At 44.7% G+C, this 11,820-nt stretch overlaps 1 protein-coding gene across 3 annotated transcripts in view; it reads right to left on the bottom strand.

Annotated features, from left to right (window-relative positions):
• Positions 1-2,790: 2,790 nt before the first annotated feature.
• The window catches only part of LOC308563887 (transducin-like enhancer protein 1), an 81,894-nt gene continuing 72,864 nt past the window's right edge, over positions 2,791-11,820 (bottom strand). For all 3 annotated transcript variants that reach the window (XM_081151459.1, XM_081151460.1, XM_081151461.1), the window contains exons 15-20: positions 11,014-11,263; positions 9,118-9,365; positions 6,196-6,343; positions 4,438-4,588; positions 3,496-3,572; positions 2,791-3,361 (exon numbers count right to left, since the gene is read on the bottom strand). In XM_081151459.1, the coding sequence (XP_081007585.1) occupies positions 3,254-3,361; positions 3,496-3,572; positions 4,438-4,588; positions 6,196-6,343; positions 9,118-9,365; positions 11,014-11,263 (982 nt within the window). In that variant the 3' untranslated portion in view covers positions 2,791-3,253. The remainder of the gene's footprint in view (positions 3,362-3,495; positions 3,573-4,437; positions 4,589-6,195; positions 6,344-9,117; positions 9,366-11,013; positions 11,264-11,820) is intronic.

Below are 11,820 nucleotides of genomic sequence, written 5' to 3'. Positions count from 1 at the left end.
GGCTCTGATTTCTGGAAAACTTTTGGGAGAGTCATGACCTCGGTGCACCATTAGTAAAAGTAAAATTTTTTAAATCCCTGTATGAACATTCCATGGCTTTGGAGACAGCTGCTGCCTCCCAGTTCGGAAATCTTAAAATAACCCATCAAATGTCCCATCTCTGGTGAGGATTCTTATAATTTGTCCAACACACCCCTGTCACCTGGTAAATAACAGGAACTTAATAAATATTAGTGACCCTATCTGATGAAATGTTTTGTCCTTATTTTAAGTGGTAGAAACCTCTAGCAACGAAAAAGGCATTATAAAACCTATCATACTAGAACTTCAATTTTTACCCAATGAGCTTCAATTCCATGGAAGAGGTACACGGCAGACACCTACATCCAAGGTATAAGGAAAGACTGAGAGATCAAAAAATTAAATATACGTAAGGTAAATCTATTACAAAGAATGGGGAAAACAATTATTTGCATAAATTAAGTTATAAATCAGTGAACACAAGCCTATCTACTCTTATACTATTGCACCAGACTGGTACCTAAGGGAATCATGTAACATGTTTGGATAGCTCAAAAAAATCACAACCCACTCTAAGATTTCAAAGAATTCAGACAGGGCCCATGGTGAACCTGAATTTGGTTCTACCGCCTATGAGGCCCTGGGGAGCTTCCCTGAGCCTTGGTTATTTAATTGATGATGACAATCCTCTTACATTTTACATGTGAAACTGCTGAGCATGGCCCCTGGCACATACTGGTGATCAATGTCTAGCTGAATCTGAATTTATTGAACCCTAATTTGTAATCCGTATTCAAGGCAAGAGGTATACAAACATTTGGCTTACCTAGGTTTCAAGAACCACAATTCCCACCTCTTGGGGGAGAGGAGTTACTTCCTAAATTCACAGCTTAAGAAGAAATCTCCCACACATGCCCCCTCCATTCACAATCCTGCCTCACATACCCACTTCTGATCCTCAAACCCTGAAAGGCAGATATGGCAATTTTATTATTGTTTTGAGTGGGGAAACAGTCGTCCAGGCAATTCTCCAAGATTCCAAACCCCCTGAGGAGAGGGGCTAGCCCTAGAATGCCTCTTCCAGGACCAAACGAATGTCTCATCCAAAAGCAAATCCTTGAGTTGATAAGGTCTAGACGTAGACCCTCAGAAAATCCCATTAGAGCAACACTAATGGAAGCCTGGGAACCTATAAAGCATGAAGAGAGAAAATGCACAACAAAAAACTGCTATTTCTTCAACTCAGAATCCTTTCAAATGTGTCCCCCCTCTTCATGGACACACGGCCGCCCAGCTAGAGACCATATTTCCCAGTCTGGGGAGTGACTAAGTCCCTGCCGAGAGACTGGGAACAGAAAGGATGGGCCAATTCCTAGTCACCTGCTTGAGGGCACATCCCTTCCCCTGGGCTGCCACTCTGTCCCACTGCTGGCTGGAAGTGGGGACAATGAAGCAGCCTTGGAGGCACAGAGCTGCACTGCTGGCCTGGGTCCCTAGGTGTTACGTGGGCAAGACACAAACATTTGTGGTCTCTAAGCCACTGTATAGTGGGCTCTGTTTCAGTAACTTAACCTCTCTTACTATTACAGAAATGGGGAAGTAAGGCAGGGAAGGAGAGAGAACAGAGAAGGTAAACAGCACGTTAATAAGCTATCAGAGTCTGCAGTATAGAGACCTGCTTCATTATACAAGGGAAGGATGAGAGAAATCAGGTTAGTAATTAGGGCTTTGCCATTTGCTTAATGAGGAGAGAAAATATTTAACAAACTCTGTACATAAACAAGTGTTATTTTGGCAAAAAGCAAACAAAATAATGTTGTTCAATATATAAGAAGTAAGGTCTGGACAGCAAATAAAAAAATATTAAGACAAACTGCCAACAACTTGCTGGATCATAAGAAAACAAGAGCATTAAAAATTCCTTAGGTGCTATTTTTAAAGAGCCAGGAAACTTGGCTTAAGATTATTACTCATTATTTTTCTAAAATATAATAGTAAACAACAGGTATATAAAGAATGAGCCCTACAGTCTTTTCAGGGAGAAGCATGCAAGCAACTTATGAAAAAACCAGGGTTAGATTTTATCTAATCAAATTAGTAAAAGCTTGTCCACAGAAACAAGACCAGACTAATGACGGGAGCAGCGGCCGGAGCTGCAGGGGGAGCCCTAACGAGGAGAACGGGGCGAAGGGCTGGGTGTGGTTGGTCTGGGTACAGTAAATTAATGTAATGGACCAAATAGGTATTAATGAGACAAAACCAGCTGACAGCCCACCTTTCTGTTACAGGTTAATAAACTCGACAGCTTTGTGTCATCAATCTTAACACTAAGTCACCTCCACTCCTTGAAATGTGGAGCTTGTGAAGGGAGAGAATACGGGCTTGAAAAGGCTAAGCCTTCCCAGAGAAAATAATATTCTGTTTCCCAAAGTATCACCAAGAAAAAGCAGGGCTTTCACCTGTGACCTCGAATTACAAGAGTATCCTAACAAAAGATGGATTTTTGAATTATGACCAAGTTATTTTAGCTTCCAAAATAAAACTTACTAATGTACCTTCGATTTACTCTCGAATCATAGTCTTGAGTCCAGAAACTCAAAATTGTTGATTAGGTTGTAGTGCAGCGGAAGCCCATGACCAAATACATTTACAAAATCAGAAGTGCATGTTAAAATTTCCTCTCTAGTGTTTGGACTTTGCTTATAAAACCCACATCAATGACCCCAAAGCGTTGATAAAAATAAGAAAGAAGGAAAAGGAAAACCACTTACTGGTACTAAAGCCTTTACTGTAATAAACCAAATATATTTACAATTTATACAAATGTTTAACCTTCAACAAAAATACAAAAAAACATTTCACAAGATGCAAAACCAGGAAACAAGTTCATTGGAGACACCACTGCGCTACCAAGGACAGAACGTGAGGGGAACCGCAAGGAACAGAAAGGTAATCTGCGCAGATCACACGGAAGGAAGAGGGTGGGCTCTGCCGGGCCAGCAGGCTGTTCCTTGAGCTGCAGCCCTCGGCCCTCTGTCCACCTCGCCTCGGTGCTCCATTTGCTCTAGGTACATGGGTGACCTTCTGTTGGTAAGACTCGTCGCCTCCTCTTTGTAGACTCAAAGTTTTGTGTCAAGGTTTAAAAAGTTTTTAAAGTTACAACTTCTCTATTTCTACAAATTCAAAACATTTTGGCCCAATTCAACTATAAACATTAAACCACATCATGTTTTCAGTAGATGACTTCGTAGACGGTGGCCTTCTTGTCCCCTGAGCCAGTGACTATGTACTTATCATCCACAGAGATGTCACAGCTGAGCACAGACGAGGACTCTTTGGACTGGAAGAGAAAACATCGGGGGCATGGTTAATGCGGAACAGGGGTACTCAGGGCCCTGGTCCCTCCAAGCACCTTTACTTCTGGTGTCACTGCAACGCACGGTCAAATCGTCATTCTAAGGAACACTGACTTACCTGGAATATACTAGCTCCATAGGGGGTCCGCCAAGCGTTGAGGAGGTTATCTTTTCCAGTACTCACAAACCATTTACCTAGAATTAGTAAAGGAAAGTAGTTGAACAGGTAAAATCCCTGCTATACTATTAGCTACATGGACTTAAACTCAGAGCACTTTTAAATCATAAGCTATCTTGTCCCAGGGTTGGGTCATGACATGAGTAGAGAGAGCAGGTTTTAAATCCCAGCTCTGCTGCGTACCACCTGTGATCTTGCGTTTAATCAAAGCAGGGGAAGGGACCATGTGAGTCCCCTTGGCCACGACATGTAGCATCACACCCAGCAGAGAGTCCTCACATACGGAATAAGTGACATTGCTCTCCTTGTTGGTCCCCCCACAACAGGAAGGATTAAACGACAAACCTAAGCAAAATGCCATACACGCTATATGGCGCATGAAGTGTGGTCAGTAGTGATAGCTACTCATGCAGCAGCGGCCTTGTGAACAAACGTCTGATTTTCCACAGAGCTCTTCCCTCTTTACCCTCACTGCAGAGGGTAACAGTCCGGCTCAGCTAAACATCCCAGCTGACTGTGGGCTCCTCACCCTGGTCAGTCCCTCACAAATTCCTCCGCTCCTGCCCCCTCTTCAATAAATCCCTACCCGCCCCTCTTCAGAGCTGCAACTAATTGCACCCCACCCCCACCCCAGACTCTCCCCACCAAAAACAAATGTGTCAAAACCTTGTATGAGGCAATTTCATCGCCTGCTGACTTTTCTCAAATTAGAAAAACAGACATCAACTGTGCTCTGAGGGACATATTAAGACAGCGGAATTATTGCATCCAGCTGGCTCAGAGAACAATATTTTTTCCAGATAGGATCTCGGCTATATTTTTTTAGGAGTCTTTTCCATCGAGGCCATCGCTGTCCTCGGGTTTCCTTTCGGCTGAACTCACCACAATAAGCAAACTTCAGGGACAGCACGCAGCTCTCGTGGAGATGCAGCTGGTACTTGTCGGGCTTGTTCACGTGGAGAACTTCCACGTTGCTGCTCTCCATGCCCACGGCCAGCCACTCCCCGGTTGGGCAGTACCCCAGAGAGAATATCTACAAGAAGCAGAATAGGCTCACTGGTGATTTTGCGCAGTAAACTTAGGAAGGAAAAAGGCAACAAGAAAGGGGGAAAAATAGCAAGGACAGGAGGGATGGAATCAGCAGACTCTAGACTGTGGTCAAGTCAACAGGACAAGCGATTCAACCCAGAGGAGCCAAGCGTTAAAAATCTTTATGAGACAACTGGAAAAACAGGAGCACTTATATGTGATGAGACTAAAAAATTATTCTTAATAATGTATTCATGTGTGTTGTTTAAAGGGACCCTTGTCTTTTACAGATACTAACTGAAACACTTATGGCTGAAATGACAGAATGTCTGGGATTTACTATAAAATACTCTAGTGTTTGGGGGCAGACGTGATGGGCGAGAAGAGACTGGTCGAGCCCGGCCGGGCGTGGCTCAGTGGTTGAGCGTCGACCTGGGATCCAGGCGATTGGGGTTCGATTCCCGGTCAGGGCACATGCCCGGGTTGCGGGCTGCAGCCGATCAATGACTCTCAAATCATTGATGTTTCTATCTCTCTCTCTCTCCCTCTCCTTTCCTCTCTCTGAAATCAATAAAGATATATTAAAAAAAAAAAAAAAAAGACTGGTTGAATGTCTGTTAAAGCTGGGTGGTGGGTATGTGGGGGTTATTGCACAATCCTCTGTGCTCTCCTATATGCTCGAGCCTTCTCTGTACTCTTATATGTACTCGAAAATTTGCGTAAGAAGTTTTAACCAAAAAAGGCAGTATCCTATGCATACTGGGAAAAGGGTTGTAAGAAACTCAACAAAATTTTAACAGGGACACAAAATTTAGTAGTAGGTATAGTTATTTTCCGTTTTTGTCCTATTTTTCTGAGTAGAATTATTTTTATTATTTAAAAAAAATAAACAAGTAATGATGAAAAGAACAATTCTACCATCAGAAAGCACTTAAAATGGCAGTCGGATTTCCCAAACATGCCGACTCCCATGCTCGTCATCTAAATAATCTTCACAATCCACAATCAAAGTTGAGAGATTTATATCACTTCAAAACTCCATAAATGTAGTCAGCCATGAGTCCATTTTCTGAAGGATGAGTAATAAAACAGGCATCCACTGAGATGCTGCAGCACTTTTTTATGTTTCCTGATGCAAGAAAAATGAATTAACTTTCAGAGCTGTTGTGATTTTCCTCTACTCCTTGTAATGTGCCTGCATGTTTTCCAAGCTCTGTTTATATGTGAATCAAATAATCACCTCACCCCACATGAGGGGGAAATAAGCAAAACAGACCCAACACTGCTGAAGGAAAACTGTATATTCCTGACTGCATGGGTTCCTTAAACGAACCCAAATATGAATATAACAGCTAACAGGGCTTAACTTACAGGGGTTTAGACACCACTCTAAGCATTTCAAGGTTTTTATGTTTGTCTGTGGCTTAAAAAAATATCAGTATCTCAGATTTAAGCCTGATTGTATAGCTACTACTATCGTGGGGGTGTGAAGGGAGAGAGGGGCCACCGTGCACGCGCGCACACACACACACACACACACACCCACCCACCCACCCACCCACCACCACCACCACCACCACCACACGGATCCCGGGCGGAAGGAGCCCGCACCTGCGAGGTGAAGTCGTGCTGCTGCAGCTGCCGCCCCTCGCGCAGGTCCCAGGATCGGACCGTGTTGTCCAGGCCGCCCGTCCAGAGCTTGGTGCCATCATTAGAAATGTCAATACAGCTGGCCCCGTCTGTGTGGCCCTGGAATTGCCTGATAAAACAGCCAGATTGAATAATGATTTCCTGCCAGAGCGCAAGGTAAACACTGTTGTGTTGTTGGTTTTGGACTCGCTGTGTGTGTGTCATCCCTTCGGTGTCTGCTGATGTGCAAGATCAAGCCAACCTTCTCTGAGGAGGAAGACGGCATGCCTGCAGGTTTGCTTTCCCTTTTTTCACGATCCAAGTGCTAAAGAAATGGAATGCCATTGTAGGTCACTGCACAGAAGTTAAATACGCTCCTATAGCTGTTCTTACAAACTGATCTGAAAGGTAAAATTTCTCCCAGGTCTGGAAAAGTTAAAGTGTTAGAAGAAAAAAGACAAACACAAAATCTCAACCGTATTCCTTGAAGAAAGAGGAAGGCCCGGCTTTAATCCTGCAGGCCTGCCTCACCACATGACAAGCTCAGGATCTAGAAGTGCTCACAGTTCCAGGAGTGAGTCAACACTTCGGTGCCCTTCAAGCCAACAAAGCATGAGTTCGAGTTACTCATCTTTGCTTTCTGTGTCAGAAGGAGCCCTGCATTTGAAATCGACTCCCAGAGACAAAGGGTGGTACCCACCTCCTGACTCACAGGTGCTGAGCAGAGAAAGCTAACTGCTGAGGCCAGCCTGTGGCACCTCAGCAAGACCAAGCACGAGGTTGTTCTCGTACAGGGAAACCTCGAGCTTCAGTAACAAAGCAACACCAAGAGCAATCGACCAAGAGGGACCTGCTGGGCACAGATGCTCTGCCAGTTCCACGTGCCAAGGGGGAGCTTTCAGGAGAGAGACTGGAACAGGTGAGAGACGGTCAGAGGCCCAATCACTGTGGTAACAGGCACGACCCATTAGAGAGCTGCTTGGGAATTTCAACACCGAGAGGGAAGTTCCCATGCCTGTCCTTCCTCTTACCTTATTATTCCCACAGGTTTCCACACATTTAAGCTGAGCTTGGGACTTAGGGAGCGTGTAAGAGAAGGAAAAGCACCACTACTGCCCTGAATTCTGAGACGTGTGAACCATCACTTCAGAAATCTTTCCTCTGCAAGCCATTCTGAACTTCCACCTCAGGCCTCTCCCCTCACGCTCGTTCTCCCAGACTGTCACCATGCATGTGCACCTCAGGCACCCCCCCCGTGCCTCCAGATGTCCCCACCGTCACACAGGCCGAGCAGGCCCTGCTTCGTGTATTACTTCTCTTTCCTCCAAATGCTCTTGAAACCCAGTGGCCTCCTCTCCATTTCACCCTCTGACTTATTTTAATTCTAGAACTCAGGAAATACTTTCATTTCTTGACTACGCATGTCTCTGTTGACTTATAGCAACTGGTGGGCATCCTCCATCCCTCTGCCCACACATCTCTGCACCTCTCTCAGGCTCTTACAAGGCAGACGCCAGGACTGTTCAGAACATGTGGCCACAGTAGATACAAAGATATTCATAGCACAGAGTAGCTGCTATCCACACGTGACCCATTCAAACTGAGAGATTTGTGAAGCGCCACCCTGTTATATTGGACAGGCATTTACTGCGAGGGGGCTGGACAGAGCAGAGCTTCAGAACACAGCAGAATGCCTGGACCCTGATCACAGCTCCATTCCACCTGGCTGTGTGACCCGAGGCAGGTACACTTAACCTCTCTGTGCCTCAGGCTCCTCATCTATAAAATTGGAATAACAAGCAGTGCAGATATTATAAGGATTAAATGAATTAATAGTTGAAAAGCACTGAGAATTGGTATTTTGAAAGTGCTATTTCCTAAGTTAAAAAAAAAAAAAAAGAAGAAAAAAACAATGAACACTTGCTAGATTAAAAGTGTGAAGCAGTTGTCAGCTCCAGCTCCGTTAATTAGTCCACTTTGCTTATTCTGAGCTGCCCAGTGAGTGGCAAGAGAGAAATAAGCACCACCCCGTCACATACACACAGGGACACAGCCTGGCTCAGAGACACTCAATGGAGGGAGAGGAAGCTGCTGTGATGACTTCCACAATCCGTCCATCCCTTCTCTCTGAAACACGGGCTAACCAACCTATGAGCCTAAAATCACACCATAAACGAAGAGTGAAGACGAACTGTGAACCAACAGGGTGAAAGAAGCTAGTTTTGCCTTAGATGTTTACTTAGTGCTTACATTTTCAAAGACTTTTCTGTAACCACTCCAGTATGAGCACTGAAGTGGGTAGAGGTAGTGAGCGGCCAGAGCCGAAGGGAGACACGAAGGTGGCGGACTGCAGCTCTCGCTACGGTTAGGAGGGCAGGTTCCAGGAAGCCAGCTCATTCCTGGGTGAACGACCTTGAACAGGGCTCAGTTAGTTAGTTATCGAGAAACATGAATACTTGAAAACCAATGTATGTGAAATTCGTGGAACCTCTCTTCTGATGTTCTTTTTGTTGATTTTGTTACCCTTTATTAGCTGGTTCCTGTTTGCACAAACAAGGTTCTAGCCAAAGCCAAAACCATCTAGCACTGAGGACCCTTCCTACAGCCAAGGAATCCATGTGCTGCAATGTGGCAAAAGCCAGGAATCGTTTTTAAACAAGTCTGGGATCTGTATGTGCCTGAAGAACAGGAATGGGAGCATGAGGGCATTAAATAGTCTGGGGGACACCCAAGCCCCCCAATCCAAGGAAACGACACAATTCTGTCTTTGCACTCCCAATACCCAGCTCCAAGCCTGGCACACAGTAGGATCTTAATGTGTGGGCTGAGTGACTGGGGGAAGCTGGAGAAGCAGGGGGACAGGAGGCTTCTGAACCCCACCAACAGAAAACCACCTGTGCTCACCTCACCAGCGTCTGGTTGTGCAGGTCCCACACGGCGATGTTGCCGTCGCTGCAGCAGGAGAAGCAGACCTTGGAGTCGGGGCTGATGGCCAGGGCGTAGCAGGCGGGGGCCGAGGATGTCAGCTCCGCCTTGATGCGCGGGGTTGGTGCGGCGAGGTCCCAGATGGACAGAGTGCTGGCTTCCCCTCCCACGATCAGAGTGCAGCCATCAGGGAGCAATTTGCAGGAACGGATGTAGTTATCTCTATTCTGTGAAATAAGGATAATTCAATCGCTGCGATGCAGTACACCAAGCCCTAACAATGCCATGTTCTCCAACTGCTATCTTGGTTTTTGACCTGAAAAATGGTATTTCATGGACACCAACAAGCAAGAGTTCTGTGGTAAAAATCGGGATCCAACGGCAGCTGTCTCCATAAAAACAGTAAGCAAAACAAACTCACAGGATTGTACACTTAGATAGGACTGCACCTCCTGTCCAGTTCTCTGCCAAGCAGACAGAACTGAAGTTATCAGTAGATGTAAGGTAGGTACACACATACTTTTCACAGCTAGTTTATAAATCTTTGATCACATCATTCTCTGTTATTTACTCATATTTGGAAACTGTAGACCCCCTGCCCATGCTTTGGTTTTCATTGCTCTTAACTGTACAGAGGCTGGCACTGTGTTGTCATTAGCCAGATGGGTCCTTGTCTAGGAATTTAACAGCGCTGCTTTCCCTGTAACCTGGCTGCTGTCATTACTTACATCTCTCAATCTAAAGACCAAAGAAACTGATCAAAGACAGCATCTCTCCATCAAAATCAGCACATCTTAAAAAGGGAGGTGGGACCTAAAATTACCTCCCCAAAAGAAATAACTGCTATCCTTCAACCCATATAGATGTAGCTGAATTATTTTACTATGCTTTCACTATGACCTATCACTTAAAGATTAGAGAAACTTTAAGCACATAATTTTTTTAAAAAGGCAATGAATGTTATAAGACTCCTACTACTACAGAATGTTAAGTATAAGTTTCATTAATGGAAATATTTGTAAGTTATTTCATTAAAAAAATAAGCCAATAACTACCCAAAAAAATATCTCACAAATACTGCCACTCTTCTTTTTGGAAGCACTCTCTGCAGAGTCCAGGCAGTGGGTGAATGGCATCATCTGCACAGCAACGCGCAGGCAGACACCACACCGGGGCAGAGCAGTCTTTCACCTGCCTCGGGCCAGTGGTATGTGGTCTATAGATCCTGGGTTTACAGCTTAGAGACCAGAACATGTCCCAGCGCGTTCTAGGATCCTGAAAATGCAGTGGTATTCTTGTACTCCGGGAGGTGGACTGGGCACCCTGGGAAAGCCTTCTCACCACTCCTGCTTTGCTGACGGCTGCCTGATTTCTTAGTGTGATCTATTAACCCTTCCTGAAGTTAAGGTAATAAAACCCAGTCTACTCCCCAGGCCTCCCTGAAAACACAGACCCTGTTCAGAATGGTTTTAATGACCTGTTATCAAATGTTTACTATTCAATATTTATCCGAAGGCTGCAGGGAAATTAAAAGTTGAGTGGACTGCAGGACTCAGAGTCCAGGGCTAGCTGAGCTTTCATCCATTAAATGGAAAACCCCCTTTTGCATACACTTATTTAAACAAGGGCAGCTTCTGTAAACGACTCTAAAATATTTTTTTAAAGAAATTCATCATGGGATTTAACCATGGAAAGAGCAACAAATGAAACCTTCATATTTAAGGGAGAGGGGCGGCAGGGAGCTAAATAGCTAACACAGGAAACAGAATGGGCTTCCATTTCCTCATAATGGGAATAAAACCCAGGCCCGGACAGCTATTTCCTTATTGAGTCTCCAGGGAGAAATTACCCGTGCACCGGTTTCTGTTCACTCACCAGACAGTCGAGCTGCGAGACAGGGCTCTTGTTGCCGGGGTGGCTGATGTCCCAGACCTTAACGCAGCCCTTCCCGCCCGTGTACACGTGTCTCGTGGGGTTGCTGATGGTCACTGCGCACACCACCTCCCCGTGGTTCAGGGTGTTGATCTGGCGAGCGTGCCGGGGGATGCCGGGTCCGATGAGGGCGTCGGGGGGGAAAGGGACAGGCTGCATCTGCCCATCGGCCGTCACGTGGAAGGAGTATGCACTTTTGGACAGGGGATGATTAGAGAGAAGAGAGAAGAGAGAAGAGAGAAGAGAGAAGAGAGAAGGGCAGGAGAGGAAACAGAAAAAACATGTATCATAAAGCAATTAGTCACAACCTCAGCACACTACTATGAGAAAGACAAAAGGAAAGATTCGCTTGTTACAATTTCCTTTTTAAATCGGTATAATTTGAAGTATTTACTGATGGAACAAATTTAAAAGAGTAATAGAAATCTAAGGTGTACCAAAAGACACATATATTGAACTGTATTTAAACATTTTTAAATTGTGTTTATCCATTCCATAAAGCATTCCTTCAAATCCCACTATAAAGCACTAAATGTGCCTCCAATTTAACACAAAATACCTCCTTCCATGTATCTTATAACTGTATCATTTCTTCCTATAATTTAAAATGATTATTTTTGATGCTTATGATGACCACTTAGGAATTCATCATAATTATACACAGCAAACAGTGTATCTCAACACTAACAAAAACTGCTTTCTAAAGGTACCAATTTAGGACTTGAACCTAAACTCTGTTTTGCATAACCA

The sequence above is a fragment of the Miniopterus schreibersii genome (assembly GCF_964146895.1).
Source record: "Miniopterus schreibersii genome assembly, chromosome: 11".
NCBI classification, from domain to species: domain Eukaryota; kingdom Metazoa; phylum Chordata; class Mammalia; order Chiroptera; family Miniopteridae; genus Miniopterus; species Miniopterus schreibersii.
Note: the sequence above shows the minus strand (reverse complement) of the source record. Positions and strands in the feature narration are given on the sequence as shown.